The 23,377-nt window shown below is 44.7% G+C and overlaps 1 protein-coding gene across 7 annotated transcripts; it reads right to left on the minus strand.

The window, feature by feature from the left end:
* Positions 1 to 2,393: 2,393 nt before the first annotated feature.
* On the minus strand, positions 2,394 to 22,134 carry TMEM45B (transmembrane protein 45B). 7 transcript variants are annotated; one of them, XM_088476253.1, is made up of 7 exons: positions 22,106 to 22,134; positions 19,679 to 19,741; positions 10,697 to 10,888; positions 9,933 to 10,142; positions 9,599 to 9,783; positions 7,595 to 7,740; positions 2,394 to 7,089 (listed from the first exon to the last, which is right to left on the minus strand). In XM_088476253.1, exons 3-7 carry the CDS (start codon positions 10,878 to 10,880, stop codon positions 6,975 to 6,977), a joined length of 840 nt encoding a protein of 279 aa, XP_088332379.1. In that variant the 5' UTR covers positions 10,881 to 10,888; positions 19,679 to 19,741; positions 22,106 to 22,134; the 3' UTR covers positions 2,394 to 6,974. The 7 variants fall into 7 exon arrangements, with proteins under 7 accessions (XP_088332379.1, XP_088332377.1, XP_088332380.1 ...); XM_088476251.1 differs by having other exon boundaries at positions 19,630 to 19,741; positions 22,106 to 22,133; XM_088476254.1 differs by lacking the exon at positions 22,106 to 22,134 and adding an exon at positions 21,696 to 21,774.
* Positions 22,135 to 23,377: the final 1,243 nt, after the last annotated feature.

The following is a 23,377-nucleotide window of genomic DNA, read 5'->3' on the forward strand; positions in this document are numbered from 1 at the left end:
TACGCAGCTTATGATTTTTTTATCCGGTCATTTATCATTAGGGGGATGTCCAAAGGGTTCTGAAAAAAATCCCCACATTTTTAGCCAAAAATAGGGATTTTGCATTTTTTTTCGCCTGGTCTGGGATGAAGAAAATTTTTCTCACGTTGTATTTCGCCTGTTGCCGTTTTTTTGGCGAGGAAAACATAAATTTTCGCTGCTAATTAAATACAGCCCCATAAATCTTAACTATTAAAATGGTATTTCTATTTTTTTTCTCAAAATTCTCTTTTTATGTATTTAGGGAGACAGTGGGGCTGAGATTGTGGGGGGTGGCCACACCCACACAGCACTGGCCACACCCACACAGCACTGGTCACAGATTCTCCCCTTCGCAATATAAGCCATTGTACATTTATATCCCCAGGCCCATGTAGCCCTTAATGCAACCCTGCCTGTCAGCCATGGTTAGGAGAAGCAGGGCTGCTTATTCTTCAAAGGGGGCAGGACAAGTGGTGGAATTTCAGCTAGGGGGCAGAGACATCTGCACAGTACGCAGTAAGTGCAGACTGTGTTATGTAGCCTATGGCTGCACATAGGGAAGTTACACCACTGGGTAATGTAAAAATATTATTTACAGTATATACCAATGGCGTATTTATAATGGGTGCAGGGGGGCCCCACACCGCACACCCTGCACCCATATTAGTTTAAACCCACCTGTCTGATGTCCCGCGTCGGGTGTCTGCGCTGCTCAGAACACCGGAAAATGGCCACCGCCGCCATTTTTCTGGCGTTCTGCACATGCGCAGTAAACTCCGGGCACACTCTAGTGCCCGGAGTCTACTAATGCTCCGGTGGCTGGCCAACCGCGTCAGTTAGCTGCCGGCCACCGGGGAGAGAGGAGGGGGCCCCGCACGGTGAGTGCACACGGGCCCCCTCCTCTCTTAAGACGCCCCTGGTATATACAAAATAAAAACACAAAACAGTACACTGGGAATTACTGGAGAAGCTATGGCCAATCCACCCATACCCTCAGCAGTGAGTGTACAGGGGCTTAACCCTAGTGTAGTTACCCCCTCAGCAGTGAGTGTTCAGGGGGCTGGCCCCAGTGTAGGTACACCTTTAGCAGTGAGTACCCATGGGGCTGTCCCCAGCTACACTTACAACAAGAGTGACAACTTATTCACACGTTTGCAGACACAACATGAGTTGGATTACCAGGAGTAGAGGGCACCTAGCTCCAGATCTTTAAAGTTTGACCAGGTCCTGTAAGGGCAGAGAGGGTAACACACAAACTGCCAGCCTATACCCTACCATACTTCCAGTCTGCCTGGCTATATACCCTGGCGAACTTCCAGGGACCTGTAATACAATGCAATGAAAGATGCTGCAGCCCTCACAGACAACCAGGTGGGTAAACTCCCAGAAGCGCCCCAGACAGCAGCCCCAAAGGTGCATGCACACTCTGGAATTCATCCAGCGACAGGCATTGCTTAGTGTCCACTGCTGGCTAACTTATGCCCGGTGATGAAAGAGAAGATGATCTCCAGGGGTCTGCAGGGAGGGTGTGGAAGTGATGGGTGACCTCTGCTGCAGTGACCGGGAGGGGCAGCAGCCGCCAATTCCAGCATCCACAGAATAGATCAACAGGTAGCCAGTGTATATGTGTGACCCTGGCTTTGAGACGCTGCCCGTGCTGCTCACTTCACATCCCTACGTTCCAGTACCTAACACCGATAGAGTGATCTCCGAAGCACAGCCATAGGTGGCTGGTCCCTGGGGAGGGGTCAGCCACCATGAAAAAAATCATGTCGGTTTCAGCCATTAATATGATAGGGCCTACTCTCATTGGGTAGGTTGGGTCACATATTATAAAATAAAATTAAAAATTCTGAAAAATAAATTGTTTACAGTGGCCCCTAAACTGTCCAGCCCACTGGGAAAACTCCCTGTGAGGTCTAGAGCCAATCCGCCCCTGGTTCTCCCTATTAAATGGTTAAATCACAATTTGGACCCGCTTGCATATAGCGATAACATGAAGGACCTCTATTGTTCCAGATCTATTTGGCCAAATCAGTAGAAACAGCATTTGACAAATTTTAGTAAATTGTTGAAAGTTTGATATATTTACAAGTTTAGTTGCCGGCTGCCATGAATTTATCATTCAAACTTATCAGCACTATAGATCATCTAGATTATACAACAACAAACCCCGCACTCAATTAGGAGAATGTATTAAGTCAGTAGACTGCAGTCTCTGAAAGTAAATTGGAATTATTAACACCAAAAAGTTGCAATAGTCTCCTTGAGATTCCTCTTGGGATCTTTCATGAATACTCCTCACTTTTTCACTGCTCTTCACAATTACAGATGTCAGAGCATAACTCCAAGAAATCAAAGCTAGCTTCTCATAGTGTAAAAACGTACAGAATTTATTCATACTTCACATCTAGCATTAAAACAAGCCACCATAGGTAAAAAGTTACTTCCTACCACAATAGGCCTTTAGCAAAGGCACATAATCAAGCATGAGGGTAGAATGGTAGTGCCCGGATATGTCAACTCCTCTTTGAAGTTGTGGACTCCTTCACCAGACCCTGGGGACTGTAGTACCTTTACCTTCTCCACCAACGCGTTTCGACCTTTCTGTCTTTATAAGGGTGTGCTGGGTGGTCTCCTGAATGTCCTTATACAGCAACGCTAATTTAGTAAGCCCATTTCCTGGTTCCTGGGGGGGTTGGTACAAGGGTGCATCCGCCAATCTCTGTGCTGGATTTTAAGGCTCACCCAAAGACTAGGGCAAAGGGCAGAACTGTTGCACACCAAGAGGAGGAAGTGATATGCTGTTGTGTATTCTATTTGTATGGTGGGTGATCACCATTTTTTTAATCTAGCTGTACCCCTGTTTTTGAGCGTGGATGTTACATATTTGTCTTTAGGACTATGAATCATCTGTTTTAGTTTAAAAAAAAGTTTTGTCCAAGAGCAACAATCGACAGGCAGTCAGTGTATATGTGACCCAAATGATTTGTCAAAGAGCAACAATAGTATCACCCAATACTAAAAAGGTATATACTGTAATAAACAGAGGACATGTGCTCCTTATTGAGAAAACTAACTAAATTGATTGGGAAATTATTCATCCCTGTATAGTACTATTACCTAAGTTCCAATTTCATGAAATAAAATCCATTATTAGCAAAGTATTCCTCATCCAAGGTCTTTCTGTATCAATGTGGTTATTCTTGAACTGCATAATGGGTGGAGCACTGAGTGGCCGGGATCTCCATCTCCACGCTGCAGATACAGGACACACGGAAACAGTCAGCAGGGGCAATAGCAGGAATTTTATTGGGGGGGGGGGTCCGTATATATATACATATATATACACACACACAGAAAAGTCAGTGCACTAAATCAGATATACCAGTGTCCCAAGAGATAAACATTGTCTTCTCCGATTGCTTAAAAAAGTCTGTTCCCTTTACAGAACAGGACAAGTTTAATTCCAAAGTACGGGCCAGTCTTTGTAAATAGCCGGCGTTTTCCCCGATAAGCATACCTGAATCCAGTCGGGAATAAATCTAAAATAAAAGCACAGGCAGGGAGCGCCACATCGTGCATCAAATAGATTTATTGCAATCCGCACAAAATCTGAAGACAGCGTGCGTGCCAGAGCATGCGGTTATAACCACCGCAAGTATAACAAATATGGCAGACAGTGGAAGTATTCAACCGGCCGGTAACCCGAACATCTCCAGGAACTCCTCCGGGAACAGCTTCTCCACATACAATTCGATCTCCAGACGACGAGCCAACGCATTTCGGATCAGACTTCACCCGGTACAGATTGCTCTGCTCCTGGACGTCACACGTAATTTATGATTGCAGTTACGGAACTTTGGGAAAATATTCATCCCTGTATGGTACTATGGTACTATTCCTTTACTTATCAATTTTTGTTCATGTTTTCTCAATAAGGAGCGCATGTCCTTCCTTGTTTATCATCTGTTTTAGTGCTTACAAGGGGACGCAGTTGCCATGTCAACATTCAATATGTCAACACCACAATGTCAACAGTTATGATGGTAACATTGCTGTAATGTTGTCACGGAACATGTCGCCGTGCTCACCGTCTGGAGATGTGAAATGTCGAGATTCTGTTGGGGTGGGGGGGGAGGGTTAGGCACTAGGGGGAGAGTGAGGGTCTCTATTCTCTGTTGAAACCACTGCATGATCAGTCGGAAGTCATGACGACACCGCTGGAGCCGCCGGGCCAACTGAACAAGGTAAGTCACTGCTGGACCACCAGGAACTTTTTGTCGACTTTCTAATCCTATCGACATGTCATCACTCTTCATAAGCTGCATGTTGAGATTCTCGGTGACGGCAAAATATACCACACCCCTTACAAGGATGAGAATAAGAACTGCTACAATACCAGTGGATATTTGATATTCATATCATAGGGATCCAGAACTGTGATCCAGCCATATATCACCAACAGAAGAGAACCAGTAGGGCCATGATTAGACTTCTGAGTGGATTCCATCTGTGGCCGATGATTTGCACACTTATCACTATAACAAAGACTAATCACTATAACAAAGGCAAAAAAGAGGTAATGGCACTCAACAAATCTATACAGCATTTTTGTTTTTGTTGTATTGTTTCAATACATTGTGGGGGTTTTATTTTTGTAACCAGGCAAAGGCTGCTGTGTTTATGCGCACGAGTAAGTAAGTGGTGCTTACTGGGATTATACAGACTCGTCACTGTTTGCGTAAACTGGGTTGGTACTAATATATGTGGAATTGTTGACATTTAATTTCTAAATGCTTCAGATATAAAATGTTTTAATACACTATGGGGCATATTCAATTTGGGGCGAGGATTAGCTTGGAAAAAACCTTGCGCCCAATTTTGTATTACCGCGGGTTTGTGTGCTCCCCATAACCGCGGTATCAAATTTAAAAAAAACCCTGCGCAGCGTAAAAAAAATAATAATAATTCTGCAATTACCTGCCATGGGGGTCTCCGCGGCTCCTGGTGGCCTCCCCTCTATCTTCTCACTGAAGAGGGGGTTGCTGGGAGATGTAGTTCTCCTAGTGCCCATTCCAGGGGGTACATAGACACTGGGGGGGTCACACACACTGACATACTCATCCTGCAGCAGAGGACCCGTCTTCCGACGCTAGATGCAGAAGACAGCGCTGCAGAAGGTAAGTAATTATGGACTAATTAAGCTACTTGGAAACTTCCAATTGCTTAATTAGTCCACAGGGAGGGTGCTGCTGGGGTCCCAGAGCATGATTTTGCCTAAACTTAACGATTTTAGAAAAAAATCACACTTGCTCTGGAGGTGCGAGAATGAAAAGCTCTGGGAGCACAAAAAAAGAAAAAATCTGCACCTAATTGAATAGCAAAAATCCAGCATCTGCAGGAAAACCTCGCAGGTGCGGAATTTTTGCTTTTCTCGCCCCCAACTGAATATGCCCCTATGTAGACAATAGTGATTGGACACCCCCGCGCAAGCGAAATGGTGCGCTCCTGCAGCAGACGTGTTCGTGAAGGTATAAAATGAGATGTTCTCAATAACTCTGTGCTCCGTACATTGTGCCATTTCTACGGAAACGACTAATGATTTTACCTGTATGACAATGCCACCTGTCATGTTTCCATGGTGACGCTGGACTGGCATATAGAAAATTGCCAGTCCAGCATATAGAAAATTTGGTAACTCAGATGGACTGGCCAGAGTCCAGATCTGAACCCCATTGAGAACCTTTGGGATGAATTGGGAGTGGGGGGGATATAGTTAAAAAAAAAATGCCCAGTGAAATGGGGAGGAGAGGGTGGGACACTAAATAGTGGGGGCCCATTGTCATAGGGGGTGAGGTTGGGGGCTCTTCCACAGGATCTATTACCTCCAGGGTTTGGGGGGTAATAATGCTGTGGATCTTTTTCCAGTGGGGGGTTTCTCGTTGTATATTCTAGATGATTTATAGTGCTGAGAAGTTTGAATGATAAATTCACGCCAGTCGGCAACTAAACATCTAAATGTATCAAATTATTCTTTCAAAGTTGAATAACAATATCAAACAGATATTCTGTAGTACGACCACTAAGCACCTGTTCTGCGAAACACTTCCAGGACAAAGTTCCAGTGACATGCATCTACAATCCATTGACTATCACATAGGATCTTCTACTATAGGAGTACTTATAGGAATCAATATTGGTAGAGTTGAATTTCACAGTAAAACAAACATAGGGCCCGATTCAGATTTAAGAACAGAGGGCCTGATTCACTAATGCTCGCAACTGCGATTACGCAAACACGCCCTATGTATGTTTAAAAAAAAAAAGTAAATATATTTATAAAAATATATTTCAAACTTTTGTAGATTTAAAAAAAAAACAACAACACGACGAGTGCTGAGCGGTTTTTGGTAAAATAAACAAATCAGTTAACTGGTAAGAGGCGTAATCTATCAAACGGCAAATATGCGCTGCTGCTGACTTGTCATACACTAAGCTCATAATGCTGCATATGTATGAAAAATATGTTCATTATTCATTAATACCCATTTTGCTGCATCAGCCCCTATGTATGTATTTACTGTATGTTCAGCAAATGCCCATCGATGTCAGCAGAGAATACAGAATGAAAACTCTGAACACTGACATCAAAATGTAGAATTCACGTCTTCTATAATAAATTGTTCCTTCCATGCTCAAAAATAACAGAGTAAAAAGTCTTCAGTAAAACAGTGAGCTGATTAAAACAATGCCTTTTGCAACAAGCCAAATTAGGGCAATGTCCACATACATTAGGTTCATAGAACTTGTGTGTAGATTGTCCTTGTTTCCACTTCGGAGGTCTTCATGTGGCCGATGTCAGCCAGAGGATGCAGTCTGAATAAATAGCTGGGCAGCGGATCCTCCTAATTTGTGGTCATTAATCTTATGAACAGTCTGCAAGTCCCCATTTATTCCTCATCAGAGGCAGCAAGGAGAGCGGTCTGGGACTCTGCGTTGTGAGAATTTATCTTCTTGATCCCAATATTCACATCTCCTGCCAGCCCCTTATTTCTCCGTACACAGCTGAAAAAAAAGAAAACATTGCAAATGTGTCATTTAATGCGCCCAAGCGAGCATGGAAAAATGCGCGCAGAATTTGCAGCAAAGTTAAGGATGTGGCATTGCAAGGGGAACAAATGCAAACCCTTTTTCCGTTATATGCAGAGTTAATACTCCCTGTGCATTTATGCTGCAGATCCTATTTTTACACTGCAAGTTAGACTAGCTGCACCCTCCCCCTTCTCACAATACTACATCTTACACCCCCCCTCCCCACCCCTGCAGCACCTAAATGATTTTTGCAGGTGTAAATATCGCACCCATAGCTGGACTTCTTCCAGACTGTATATGTATAATTACGTTGTGGACAAGGAAAATTTAGTACCAAACACTGACATTTGCATAAAGCAAGAACAGGATGCAGACTACTCCATAGTATCCAGTTCTCTTTCGATTGGAGAGAATATATTTTTGTAGAACACAAGAATATGGAACTGTAACAGAAACCGATCCCTACGAAATCACTTACCAGTAAACCAAGCAATAATTGATACAGATAATCAACAAGGCAACAGCATAATGCCAGCAGAAACACATGGTGATAAACATGATATTTTCATGATTGTTCTGGTCCCATTCTGGGGCTCCTCCAAGTGGAAACAGCACAAACCCGATCTAAAAGAAAGCAATAATGAATTTGAGTATTTCACACTGAGGGCCAAATTCAATTAGGAGCTAAAAGTAGCAATGGATGAAAAGCATTCGCCTATGCGATCGTTTCGCCTCATTGGCCAGTTTTGCAGCAAACTTTTCGTGCACTTTCACAATGCGCGCTCCTGCTTTTAGCCCCCTATTCAATTGCAAAATGGGTGAAAACGCATATGTGCGAAAACTGCGACTGGTTAAACCAGCGAAAAGTACAGCATACTTTGGGGAAATCACTCTGTACCCCAAAGTAAACCCTAACTGTCCCTGGAAATCAACATAGTATAGAAGTGTATTAATAGCCCTAATACTAGTATTTTGTGTTCTTAAATTGAGGCAAATGGCTGTTATATGCATATTTGCATAAGTGTTGAAAAATGATATAAAGCAATATAAAAAAAAAAAGTTGGATGTAAATTGGGGGGTACATTAAAATAGGTACTAGTATATTTTTGTGTCTATATCTAACCGTGTGTATGCACCATAAGTACTTTTTAATTTTTCACCCCAAAAAAGACATGTCAGTATTAGTGGGAATTAAGCTAATTGTCATCAGTCATTATGGGGTGGTGCCCAAAGGGTTCTGAACCAAAGGCCTGATTCAGACCCATTCGCTATATGCGTGCGCTCGCAAGCGGCCGGATGTTCTGCATGCGCGCTTCGTACTGCGCGTGCGCGAACTACTCACTTTGATCGCATACCGCTCGCTTGCCCTGCAAAGACATGCCAGTGCAATGAGTGACAGGAGAGGCCGTTTGTGGGTGGTAACAGGGGCAGGACACTAATAACGGGGGGTTGGAGATGTGAACACAGGCGTGCTAGAGTGTTTCAACGCCGTTTTAGACGTGTGCCTAATTAACAGACAGCGTCATAGTACACATCACTTGCCTTTTTTTACACTGATTTCATCGCAATGCTTGCAGTAGGGTAAAGCTACGCAAGCACTGCGTTCACATCCGATGGTGCTCGATGTACCAATGTTTTAATACACTTCCTGGAGATGATGACGTGGTGCTGGTGGGCAGCTCTGCCTATGCGATTGGGCGTACGCATACATAAAGTGGCCGCTCGCTAAGACATGGTGGGCATGCTTATGCCTTGGCGAGCAAACGCTTCCCGTGGCGTCACTTTGACAAATTTGCGTACGCATCCAGCGAGCGTACACAGATAGCTAGCGGGCCTGTATCAGGCCCCACTCCCCGCATTTTCTTTTCACCTGCCTCTGGGGTGGTAAAAACTTTTCACCTGTTTCTGCCTAAGGAGTTTTCGCACCTGCGAAAACGTCCGGGAATTGAATAGCGCGATACGCTGGGATGCGCGAAAGCATCACATCGGTGAACGCTTTTCATCGATCGCAACTTTTCGCTTCTAATTGAAATCGTCCCTGAGCGCCAAAGTACCTAATATATTTGTTTGTATGCGGTAGTAAAATACACAACACAGCGCATTTGCCATAGCGTCTACGCATGAAGTGTCGCAGCTGCAGCCCCCACTCACCTGCTGGCCATATAGCTGCTACATCACAGCTGTTAATGAATTAAAGGGGAGATGTATCAAGCCTTAGAGAGAGAAAAACATTGGAGTCATTGCCTAAAGCAACCAATTAGCACCTATCATTTGAACGACTGTGCTAGATAATTGACAGTTAGAAGCTAATTGGATGCTTTACGCAACTTCTCCACTATATATCTCTCTGAGACTTGATACATTTCCCCCTATGGGTATTGTTAAGAACGCAATCAGAAGTAACATGAAAGTGCAGGCTTTGCGGGATGTGAGGAGGGATGCAGTACATGAAAGGCAGATATAAGTTCAAGTTGATACCTACCTGCCAGAACCAAGATCCTTGGAGGATGCTTAAACTGGTACGAAACAATTCAAGGACAATGTTGTTCTTCAGAAACACTTCAATCATAATACTAAAAGACCCTCCAAACACAGCTATGAGAAGCAAGGAATGAATATGCTGGTCAAGAGGTGGTCGATTGTGGACATGGTAATAGAAGAGGAGACCTGTGGAAGAGAGAAGAGGCAAACGTTAACCTGAGGTCCAATGCAAACAGGGGTAGAGACCAGCACTTTTCTAGGACTGTGCTGGGGACTCCATAAAATGACCTAATCGATTAACAGTAAGTAACACAAAGGAAGCAAAGTCCCCTCACCTTCAATGAAAACGGCCAAAGCCAAGGACATGCGGTCCATTCCCTTTGGAATCTTCAGAGGAAAATACGTCAGGATGTCTACCACTCCGGAGAGGCCATAGAAGAAGTACATCGTTGTATGCTGCCAATTCATAAGCTTTACCCAGCTGTGGTCCTGGTTGATGAGATGCATGTGAGGACCATCTGGGACAAACTGCTCCACCAACATGCCTGCAGAAGAAGTGTCAATGTTATTCTATACCACAACTCATCTACAAAGATGTGGTCAGTCTTCCAGAACTTTGTATCGTAAATCAAACTCATTGTTGCCGTGGTATTAGTATGGATTACTAAGGATCAGTCGAGTCGACTATCAGGGCCGTAGCTAGGGTAATGCGGCCGGTGCCATCGCACAGGGCACCACAGGTCAGGGGGTACTGTTTGGGCCTGTCAAATTTCTGTTTATTATTCTTGCTTGTAGCTTCCTCTTATTTCATCCCCAGCATCTCCTGGCCTCTCCTATCTCTTCCCCGGCCCTTCCCCATGAAGCCATGGCCCTTTTTTGGGTGCATTATGTCCCTTTGAAAAATTAGGGGGGCGCCAATGCTCTTTCTGGCACAGGGCACCAAAAAGTCTAGTTACGGCTCTGTCGACTATGACCTATAGATGAAAAGCATAGTGAACTATTTGGCACTGTGAATGTGTTCCCAAATCTTTCCAACAGAACGGTGAGTTCACCCACTATGTACAGACATGCAGTCGGGCTGTAATTTTAAAGCTCTTACCCACAACAGTGAAGAAAACTTTCATTATTCCTTCAATAAGATCCAGGCACTGGTAACATTTGCTGGTCCGGCAGTTCCCTTTCCCTCTGCTGTGTAAGTATTTGAGGGGGTATTTCACGGACCACCACAAGCCAAAGACCAGGAAGAAGCTGCCGGGCAGGGCATGACCTTTGAAGTTTGCCATTTATGTATCTGGAAACAAAAGGAAATAGCTAATAAAAGGTCCTTTTGATAAGAAGACACAGACCTGAGCCGGTAGTGTGTGTTATACAGAAAAGGTTACATCACTAACTTTCAATACATATGATCAGACAAAGGTTTTATTCAACTCAATAAGTAACAGTGCTGATGGGAAGACATTAGTGACTTTCCAGTAGCTTCCCTACTCACCGACAAAGGGTAATCGGCATATAGGAACGCTAATGGTACTTGAGCAGACTAAGAAGGGTACAGAAGGAGTAGTCTTAATAGAAGCAGTACAATCATCATCGTCTATATAATGCACCACAGAACTCTTCTTAGTTACAAAGAAGTCACACGTACTAGGATGACGAGGGAGTTGCAGACATGAGACAGAGGGCACAATGAGAGCTTACAGTCTACAATAACCTAGTTCATCAGAGAGATATAAAACCTTTACCACTGAAAAGAACAGGTAGCAGCTATGATAGAAGCAGCACATACTTCCAAGCTTAAAGCTTCGCCACTGATATCACTCATAGTTTACATTTTATAGCCCCTTACCAGCTAACATAGGCTGCCACTTAAGTTTCTTTATGCTTCCTCTAACAGTATTGTCATCAGGGTACCCCACTGTATTAAGGACAATGGCAATCCCCTCATTCTTTACACAAAGAAACATATGAATTCCCATTAGAAAGAGACTAAATATTACTCAAGAAGAAGGAAACCCCAAATTCAGACATTGCTAGAAAGAAAATGCATCATTTAAAGGGCTGAGGGGTCTCTGGGGGTCATTCAGACCCTCTCGCGAGTGGGTCGATGTTCCCCACTGTGCATGCGCACGACGGAGGGAGCTCCGTTGTGCGCATGCGCGAGACCCGGCGAGCGACCGGCTCACCATCACTCCGGGTCTCGCACCAAAGGGGGTGTGCTGTCGATGTTGATTGACAGCACGCCCCCTTTGGTGGTCGTGCTGGGGGTGTGCCTGCCAGATGGAGGCATTCCCATGGGAATGCCTACTGTCTCAAGCCGGCCCCACTGACATCACTAGAGCCAAAATCACTCCAGGGCTTGCGGCAGCGAGACCCTACCGCAGGGTCTCCGTCGTAAGTCAAGACCATCGCGACCATCATCATGGACGCTCGCTATAGCTGTGGGTGGTTGCAGGGCCAGTCATTAAGGATTCTACTGGAGAAGGGGACAGAAACATCTGGTATAGGTATGTGTGAATGGGTAGGTGTATGTAAAAAGCTTTACTAATCACGGTGTGGTGTGTCTCTTTAACTATTTCTTTTACAGTGGGGGTACAAGTGCCACCCGTCTGCTGGCCAAAGGGCAGGCATGCTGGCACATGTAGTCCCACTGTAAAATACAATAGTTTACTTATATTTCCCCACTTTATTACCCCCATACCCAACGCTCCAGGGGTGCGGGGAAGAGCCCCGGGCTTCAGTCCAAGCCTGGGGTTTCGAAGGGGGGACCCCTTCTTGGGGGGGTCCCCACCTCCCCTGAGATCCCCAGCTTGGCCTGACCTGCTTGGGCTGACAATGCTTTGGCCCCAGAGCCCCGGTGAAAGGGTCTCCGGGCTGTGGCATTACAGCCCGGTCGTTTTGGGTCTGGTGCTGGTTTTAAACATTGGAGGGACCCTACGCAATTTTATCACCCTTATATTTAAAACCAGGACTGGCCCTGCAGCCTGGAGTTGGTTTCTAAATTACGGTGGAACCCTACACATTTTGTTCCCTGTAATTTTTAGAAACCAGGACAGGCTGGCAAGTCCGGGGCTAGTTAAGCTTTAAGGAGGGGGGGGGGGGGGGCCCTATGTCATTTTTTGTTTTATACGTTTAACCAATTTTTTTACACATACAACACAAGCAGCTTACACATATCTCACTGATATGTGCAGGCTGCTTGCTCGGGAGAGTTTTGCAGAGAGAAGACACTGCAATCTCGAGTGAGTCATCTCTTGCAAAACCTGCTACTCGGCAGAGAAATTTCGTTCTGCTTCACCATCGGCCATCTCACTCTCAGCTAAACTCCCTTCTTTGTAAATTTGAGAATCTCAGGAGTTGCAAATCACCCGAGTTTAGGTGAAGCTAATAGAGTAGAAAAAAAACGCAAACTCTCCCAGACTTGATTCTTAGTACATTTACCCCTTAGTGTTCATTCAGGTTTAAATTTACTAGAGGTCGTTTTTGACTTTTTGGTGTATTTCTAAGTGATTTCTTGTGTGATTTGCAAATTGGGAATTTATTAAAGGCAAAATCAACCATCTACAAAACATTTGCGTCTGATGTCTGAAAAACGCTTCACACATTGGCGCTTGTCGCATTTTAAATGCCCCATAGAATTCACTGCAACAACTGCTGCCTGCCAAAAGGCCACTTTCTTCTTGCAGATGTGCGTTGGGCACAGCGACCAAATAACTCCTCAAAGTTAGACAACAAGGAGTTGATCAATGCACAATTCTTCTCAAAGTTAAACCTGACATTGCGGTCACATTTAGTTTTGCCAAGGTGAGGCTCATTCACCGAATAAGAGTCCTGGAGCGGGATGCACTAACATAGTGCGGTGCATACCTCCAGACATCACATTCGTACTGATCGCATATACACTAACATATGCGATCAGTACAGGAAAGGACATCTCTTCCGATAAGAGCTGTCCTTTGCGATCAGCGCTGCGCCCTGAACTTCCAGATTTATGACCCGGGTGTCCTTTAGGGCATTGGCATAGTGAAGCGGCGGCTGCAGGGCATGCTGGGGGGGGGATCTGATTGGATCCCTCATACCAGCGCTATGCAGTTGAAGCCCATAAGCTTCTATAGGGTAATGCCAGCAAAAGCTGGCATTACCCTCCGTGTCGGAGCCACGGCGGCCACCCAATAGTGCATATGGAAAATGAGATAAAAACCCCTGAAACGGGTGTTTTTATCGCACTTTCTATTTAGTGCATCTCGCCCCTGGCCCTAAGCCTCCTCCATCACACTATCCTCATCAACTAGATCTGTCTCACAAACTACACTTAAAAACTAACACAAAACTTAAACACACACACACAGGGCCTGATTCAGACCCGGTCGCGAGCGCTGAGCGCTCGCAACCGGGTCGATGGTGGCCCACAGCGCATGCGCACGACGGAGCCGGCTCCGTCGTGCGCGTGCGTGAGACCCGGCTAACGATGGGCAATCCGTCGCTCTGTGTCTTGCACCAAAGGGGGCGAGCTGTTGATGTTGAGTGACAGCTCGCCCCCTTTGGTGGGCAGGCCGGGGGGTGGCTGCCCAAACGGAGGCGTTCCCATGAGAACGCCTGCCGTTTGGGGGCGGCCCCACTGACATCACGAGTGATGTCAGTGGAGAGATTCCAGCTCTGTTAGAGCCGAAATATCTCTGGGGCTTGCGGCCACGAGACCCTACCACAATGGTCTCGTCGCAAGCCCGATGGTCGCGATGGTCTTGACCATCGCGACCATCATCATGGCCGTTTGCTATAGCTATGGGTGGTCACCCACAGCTATGCGAGTGGCCAAGAGGCCGATCCAAAAATAAATAAATCCTGGCCCTGATTCAGAGCGAGCGGCTCTGAATCAGGCCCACACTCCCCAGGCACACACACAGAAACACTGACAAAGACTAATTGAAAAAATTAGACAAGACAAAAAATTAAGACAAACTTCAAAATGAAAATTTCAATGCAGAAATTGATAGGCCAAAACTCTCAGACATCACTTTTGTAAGCACTTGTATGAAATCCTCACTCTCCTGTTACACACTCCTCCCTCCTCTCTCTCCACAAAAACATCCTTTTAAAATTTGCTTGGGTGCTCGCCAGCCTTTTTATAATGTGGTATGTTTTGCCTAGAGATGTGCGCTGACCTCAATGTTTTGTTTTTGGATTCATCTTCGTGATTTGCTTTTGCAAAACCACCCTCAGGTGTTTTGGTTTCAGATCTGTATTTAAAAAAAAAAAAATTAAAAAGAAAAAGTTTTTTAAAACAGCTAAAATCATGTAATATTTGCAAGCCAGAACCCAAAATTTGGATTTAAAATCTGAATTCCGAACCACCAGAAGATCAGAACCGCGACTCGGATTTATTTGGATTTACTCAAGAGATTAGAACCGCGACTCAGATCTGTTCGGATTCAATCGAGATTCGGGTGGATTCGAATTTCTGGAGAACCGCACCGCACATCTCTAGTTTTGCCCAATAGAAGTACTGTACATAAGGAAATGTTTGTCGATTTTTGTAGTGCACATTCCAAAAACGATCATTTTTCACGCTTGAAGATCGATCCACACCGCATTCGATTTTTAAATTAAATTTTAATAAATGAGATATTTGGCCAGTGATTTAAACAGTCGATTTTGAGTCGATTAAAATTGGCATAAAAATCACCTAAAAATTAAAAAAAATCGACCATTAGTAAATATACCCCCAGGAGACACAGTTGCAAGCCACTTTGGCAACTACATGCTACTGGCTTTGTTCAGGTGTCGCTCCAGTGACACCTACACACAGAACTACCAGAGATGAGGGGCACCCACCACCACAACAGCAATCTGATTCCTGCAGACTGGACCACCAGGGCAAGGTACTGTAAAATATAAATTTTATTTAAATACATACATTTTGAAATTGTTATTTTTACATTACGTTCTCAGCCTCAGACTGTGCATAAATATATATGTAACACTAACGTGCAGGAACGCCAGACATTAAAGCCTCCTAACCCAGGACAGTAACTGTGATGGAGAGGGGTGTCCATGAATACTGTCCAGATGTATGGAAAGTGCATTGTTTGTAGTGTACTAAAAAGTGGCCAGCCCTTGGTTACACCGCTAGCTAGGTAGAGCGACTTTGCTTTTCCAAGCATACAGACAAGACATGTGACTCCATTTATGGTGCAGGGATCGGTCAAACCCTCTGCTGTCATTTCATTACTGCATCACGATTCACAATGTCATGCTGCAATTACATAGGATTACCTGGAATTAAGATGTGGAGACAGTAGTGTAATTAATGACAGCAGTGCTGTAGAGACAATTAAGTGTCTCTCGTGGTTTCTGCTTCCCATTTCGTGAGAAATGCACTTCTCCTGGCTCAAACTCACCCAGGAGAAGTTGGGAGTCCCCAGAGGACACGGGCTACATGCTTCTACTTGTTACACGCAATCATTATTTAATCATTACTGGAGAGTCACCAGGACGCTGTCAAAGAACATTCTCAATTGAAAAAGACAAAACAAAAAAAAAAACTAAATTAAGTTGTAAATATATTGGTCTATGAGACTCTTCTGTATAACGTCTGTCAGGGATCTTTATGTAATACTGTATTGAACACCTATGTTACTAAAGAGTTTAAATGTTAAATCCTTATTTATGTTTCCACCCATTACTTGTTCAACTCCTGCAGTTTTTAAGACAACTCCGTTCCTGTATATAATTTGTTATAGAAAATCAGTTCCTGCCTTCTCACAGGAAAACAAAATCACATTTACATTAATGCAGCAATCCAACAAAGGTTTTTTTTTTTAAATTTAAATACAAAGTTAAATATATATGTTTTCTAATAAAAAAATAATCTCTTATTCAAAATATCTCTGCTGGGTACAAAAACATGGCTGCCAGTCATGTGGTGAATGAGGCGGTGGATGATTTTAAATCACAGGTGGATGCAAGGTCTGTGATAGTGCAGTTGAGCGATTATTTGCTCATGCGCAATTGCACAAAAAGCCCTAAAAACCCCTATGGCGCATGGAAGTGCCGCCTCCAGGGTTCGGAGCACCCTGTGCCGGCCCCCTCCAAAGCGCCCTATCTTCGCACCTCCTATGTGATGTTATTAGGAGGCGTGTCCGCCTCCACATAACGTCAGGCTAGGGGGACCCTCTCTAGCTGGGCTGCCGCAACACTTTCCCGTCACAGAATGGATGCCGCGTGCATGCGCGCAGCATCCATTCAGAGTCCGGCACTGCCGCACAGTTTCGGCGGTGGGGATCCCCAACCTCCCGATTAACCATCCGAGGGGCCGCTTCGGCCCATGGGTGGAACAGCGGGACAGTAATGTCCCGCTGAAATCGGGATGTTGGGGAGGAGTGCGCCCTCTATGGGTGGTGCCCCTGTGCGACCGCTCAGGTCGAACACCCCTAGAGCCGGGCCTGGCGCATGGGTTCCCCTGAGTGTACGCAGAGATCACTGTTTTGTGCGGAGGCCATGGACGTTCCTGGGAGGTGACCTGCAGTGAGCGCAAAAAAAGGGATGCCTCATAGGCGTGTTATGGGAGTGTCGGGATGAGTCAGTGAACGCGGCTGAGTTATTTGATGCATGGCCGCAGGGGCCACGTTCAGAGGAATTTCAGGGGCTAGTGCAAGGGTCGATATAGACGCAATGGTGCACCAGTGGTGGACTGTTCAGAACCACCATGCAATTGTTCACGGCCCATGAAAGTGGGCATCTTGGGACTTGCATAGTCCGGCACACACTAGTACATAAGGGGGAGGCTGAAACTAGCATTAGCATATTAACGCCGCTGCGACAAAAGTCATAGCCACGCATCCTCTTAATCAGGCCATGTATGTCACGTTCCTGTGGTTGCCATGGTAGTCACATGACACTGCAGAATTTGAAATGATCTATAGCAGCAATTTTCTTGCAGCCAGCCACAGCTGGGATTGCTGCCTCCTAATAATCATTTCTGTAGCTGCCAGGTCCATGGCACCTCCGGTTCAATAAGGTTTCAACGGCTTCCCGGACAGACCCCGAACTGGTGCTTGCACTGCTGCAGTGATCAGGAATGTACGGGGTGCATACATGCTGGCACCTTGCTGATCACTGCACCAGCACCGCAGGCCGCTGTTACAGCTTGGTTTGTCTGTGGGTCCCTCCGGGGTCCCCTAGAATCTCGGGGTCCAGTTAGCTGTGCCCCTAGTCCCCCCACTGTTGCTGGCCTGCATAGGCTACAAGTGGCAATGGAAATGCCTTTAAGTATCCAATACATGAGTCAGTTATATAAATAGGTCACTGAGAGCCATTTCAGCCTGAAATCATTTGTTTCACATATGCTTTAAGTGACACAATCCTGTTTTTCAAGCCTCTTAATCTGATTCTGCAAAACTTGTCTGTAGCAATTTAACAAACACAACAGAAAGACGATTCTAACATACTGTACATCCACATACAGTGCTGCACCCACAGCTAAACCGGGGTGCAAAGTAAGAGATCGTAGATAATGATAGCAACAGCTGATCACAGATAAGGTCTGTACTGTTCACCTCTACTCTACTAGACTCTACAAAGTGACTGGGAGGAGAACCTGCCCATACATACCATACACGATACACATAGACAGCACACAGACATTTACTGCTTATTACTATGCTAATGAGCGCACCAATTCTCTCGCTCTTTATAGGTTTCCGTGCCTAGTGCCCCAGCAAACTGGGAGACATTTGCACTACAATGATCCTCCAGGACTCACAGCCTGTGAGCTGCTGCAGAACGGAATGACCACCTGCACATTTGTGTTGTTAATAAATAACATCCATTGTCCAAGCTGCCTGGGTGATGTAAAACATGTCCTGCCAGCCTTGCCCCCTGCCTAAAACCTATGATCATCTTTTATAAGACAGCATAGAATGTGGGGGTACGTCCATGACGTACTATGAGTGGCGGAATAAGTTACCCCCAGCTGCATGAGTTAATGCCTATTTATCCACAATCTGTGGTCACACTTCCTCTCCTGAGAGCCTGGTAAAGTCATAGGGCGTCATTATCAGCGAGGCTGGAACAGGTGTTTTCCTCCATGGATAGTGTACAAGTCTATTTGCACAGTGTGCCACCTGGATGGGGGCTGTGCCCTATGCTGTCATACAACACATTACACGCTTGTTGGAAAGTCCTTCAGGTTCATATTTTCATGTGTTTTACAATATATCCACTCTACAGTTCTATTAGTAATGTGGACTACAAGAAGCACAGGCTGTCACACTACATATAATTTGTCTGCACTTTACACGCCTCCAATCTCACCTGTGTGCTGTCTGCACACTCCCCCGATCACACCTGTGTATGGTGTCCACACTATTACAATCTCACCTGTGTGCTGTCTGCAAAATCCCCCGATCACACCTGTGTATGGTGTCCACACTATTACAATCTCACCTGTGCATGGTCTCCACACTATTACAATCTCACCTGTGTATGGTGTCCACACTCTTCCCATCTCACCTATGTATAGTCTCCACACTCTTCCAATCTCACCTGTGTATGGTGTCCGCACTATTCCAATCTCACCTGTGTATGGTGTCCGCACTCTTCCAATCTCACCTGTGTATGGTGTCCGCACTATTCCAATCTCACCTGTGTATGGTGTCCGCACTATTCCAATCTCACCTGTGTATGGTGTCCGCACTATTCCAATCTCACCTGTGTATGGTGTCCGCACTATTCCAATCTCACCTGTGTATGGTGTCCGCACTATTCCAATCTCACCTGTGTATGGTCTGCACACTCTTCCAATCTCACCTGTGTATGGTGTCCGCACTATTCCAATCTCACCTGTGTATGGTGTCCGCACTATTCCAATCTCACCTGTGTATGGTCTGCACACTATTCCAATCTCACCTGTGTATGGTGTCCGCACTATTCCAATCTCACCTGTGTATGGTCTGCACACTCCTCCAATCCCACCTGTGTGCTGCCTCCACACTGCTCCGATCACACCTGTGTGCTGTCTGCACACTCCTCCAATCTCACCTGTGTGCTGCCTCCACACTGCTCCGATCACACCTGTGTGCTGGCTCACCTGTCTGCACGCTCCTCCGATCTCAGCAGGAAGATCAGTAACAGGTGAACATCCCAGGACAGCCTGGGGGAGGTGTACACGATTATACGACCTTTGCACAGAATGACATAAGCATAGTAAAACCACTTCTGTTTGTTTTAAACACGCTGGAATTATTTCATTAGTTTCCATATTTCAGTCTCTTGGGCTGCTCCCCAAACAAAACACAAATGGGAGAATTAATAGTAAAACAGCCCTATATGCATATATGTAACGGTCATAATTATATATCAGGTACAGAACCTAGGTTATAAAACTCAGGCTTTTATAAAGCTGGCATAGAACCCTGACACATTTTTAGGAACAACAAGAGCTAAGCATCCAGAATATGCATATAAAACAGTTGGGGTTATCCAGGTAATATGATGAAAATAAATACAATAATAGACTTTTATTCAAGTGTAGGTCATATTTTCCAACTTTACAAAGACACCCTCCGGGAGAGTCCCAGATGTGCGCGGGGGGCCTGACCGGCGTTCTCATCATCCCGGTCCCTGCTATTTACACACGCCAGTGTGTGTGTGGGGGTGTGGTACTACATGTCATTTTGGTGGTCCCATCCCTAGCTGTTTAGCTGTTTAAAACTGATATTCACTGTATTTCACAGTACGGGATAGGCCTATGCTGACGTGATTCCAACCTCCCTGCTGCCCACTTCAGTCGTTAGTATAGCTAACGGATAATTAGACTGTTAATCGTAACAATTGTTTGTGAACAGTGGAACCTGATTTTGAGTTGTACGGTATTGCTCAGTCGCAGGGAAGCATCTGTGCAATACGGTACAAAAAATAAGATAATGCGCACGACAGCATTGCAGATCCGAGTGTACGTCCTAAGACGCTGCATCTGCTCTTCTGCGAGGCCATCGGCAACCTACGTAACAGTGAGGTCATTCCGATTGCCTCTCGCAGCTCGGTAGCGGCACTCCCAGAAAACGGGAGAGGAGCCCCCATTTTCCGTAACTGAGGCCATCCCCGTCCCCAAACGTGAACCGCGAGAGGTGACGCAGTAGAAGACCAAACACATGCGCGGTACTGATCTAACCTTACTCTAACCTCAATGCGTTAATATTACTGAGCAGATATTTCCACTAACGTTTAGGATCCTACATACCATCACATTGGAAACAATAAAAATTGTAAGATCATAAGAACTTATAATATTGTACTATGTATATATTATGAGTGGCCGCAAGGTTTCAATTTGATAATACACTCTTCTTTACTTTTTGCACTCTTCTTTACTATAGTTATAATATTTCGCTATTATAAAGATTGGGGATCATTTAATACATACAAATAAAAGTTATATAATTTTATAATAAATGTTAAAATGACTAGGTCTCATCAGTGCACCACCCCAATAACGCTTCTTTAGCGGCTTGTGTAATTAGATTTAGTGGCAACACCTAATTACATACTCAATGTAGTAAAAACTTCGGATTTGCTATTATGAGATGAGACCAATAATTTAAAAAAAGGTACAAAACAAACTGGCATGGGAATATATTTGTATGTGTGATAATTAAACACCTTATTATTTTATTTTATTTTTGCCCATTTCTGCCACACCCATTGCTAACAGATTCTTCAGATACCGCTCACAGCCAAGCAATCTCCCTACTCAAACATCTTAAGCACTCAGAAAATAATTTGTGGCTCTGCTAATACCAAATAATGCCGGCAATCTCATAGTACACAATAATACAATAGCACCTAGGGCAGACTCAATTCAGAGCACAGTTCCAGAAGTCAGCCATAAACCAAATACAAATACTCCTCCGTGTGCCTAAAATTAAAGAATATAAAAATGTGTAATGTTCCGTTAATTTAAAAATATGCATAACCGCATACAAATAAATTATACTGCATAAATAATATCTAAAAATATATATACAACCCAGTTAGGATTATATTACCATAAAATACAACAGAGCCTGCTGGGTAAAATACAGATAAAACATTCAAACAAAACTTACCAGTGTGTCAACCTAGTAGTGCCGGCTTCTCAGTGCCCCGGACCTCTCGCAGCACCCGAAGCTAGTGCGCCAGGTGCCCTGCCCACATTATACCACTGATAATGTCAGTGCCATGTTGGCAGTTACAGAGCTCCCCAACATTAACCCATTCTATGGTTAATGTTTGCCCATGGAGATTGTATGGATTGTTTGTCAGTAGATCTGTGCTCTGGATTTGGGAGCTGCCTGTACCAGAGGTGTCCTGCCTCTGGAAGCAAGCCTAGAAAGGGGAAGGTGGTGTAGCACTGATTGACAGTCACAGTGCTATTAAATGTAATCCACCTGAACTAGGGCCATGTGATAGAACTGTGACTGACTATATAAAATCTGGCAAAAACCCCCCCTCCCCCCAACACATGCACACATCTTGCCTCAGTTTTCATCATGTTCAACATCGACACCCCTTCATCCTTTCTAGTGAGATTGCAAGGCTGCATACTTGACTTCAAGCACCTGTTAGCAGTGGGTGTGGCTTTATTGGCCAAGTACACACACACACACACATATATATATATATATCACGAGGTATAGAATTCAGGACTCCAGACAGGCAGTTACTCGGTGAAGCAGTGTCTTTTTAATGGCAGCAAACACTACACCTTAGCATACGTGAGCATAGGCCTGGATACACCCAGGCACATAACAGAAAATAAGCAAATAAACATAAAAGTAAATGTCCCAACATTCCTTGTGATTAACAGTCAGCAGTTACAATATCTGTGGACCTTCCAGGTCCTGGCACCCTAATGCTAACCACCAACCCCAGCCTATCACCTGGCCAGCTTGCCCGGCATCAGGAGCAAGGAGCATCAGGTGTGCGAGAGTTTTAAACCCTTCCTGTGCTCCAGTGAGTATTCCAGCTGGGTCTGTGTACATGTGAAAACCTGGAATTCCACACCTCCACTGCTAATGCAGAACGCACAGGTTACATTGCTGTGGAATGTGGGCAGTTCAGGTGAGAGACAACCCCTTTCACCACACATCCCCCCTTTCACTTATCCAAGCTTGGGGAAGCACACATCTTCTTTTGCGATGGTCGACTCCACTCAGCTTTCTCAAACTTCCAGGACAATGTGTCCTCGTTTCTATGTTGAGCTCCCGGCCGATGCTGTACGACAAACTTCTTCTATTTTTATAGTGAGAGGTGTATGTAGGTGCTTTTAGATAACAAGCCAGTTTACACAAATAAAAATATCACTTTCTTTCAGCAAAGCAATTGTTATTCAAGTTTAACACATTTCTTCAGCAATGCAGGGGTTAAACAGAACACAGAAAAAAAACAGTTTTTTCTCTTTCAGCACTGCAATGCTTAATTAAGTATGTGAGCTCTGTTCTTGTTCAGTCAATAGGTGAACTTAATTAGACAGCATGAACACTAGCTGGTAAACACACTAATCAGCATTTGTTATACAGTATGTCTTAAGCATCTTAGTAAAAACAAAATGAAAGTCACTTTTTCTTTTCCTCAGAATACACAGAAACAGCTTTTTTTTCCAGTGCAAAGCAGGTTACACAATGTCCTTATTATAACTATGGTTTTTCAGATTTACCAACCATACTTACGTATACCGAACATTTTGCCTTTGTCAGATCGTTTGCTTTGCCGTAGGCATCTAGTGATTGTGCTGCAAGACAGGAGTGTA

Source organism: Taudactylus pleione, unplaced genomic scaffold, assembly GCF_031769625.1.
Source record: "Taudactylus pleione unplaced genomic scaffold, aTauple2 ptg000185l, whole genome shotgun sequence".
Taxonomy (NCBI): Eukaryota; Metazoa; Chordata; class Amphibia; order Anura; family Myobatrachidae; genus Taudactylus; species Taudactylus pleione.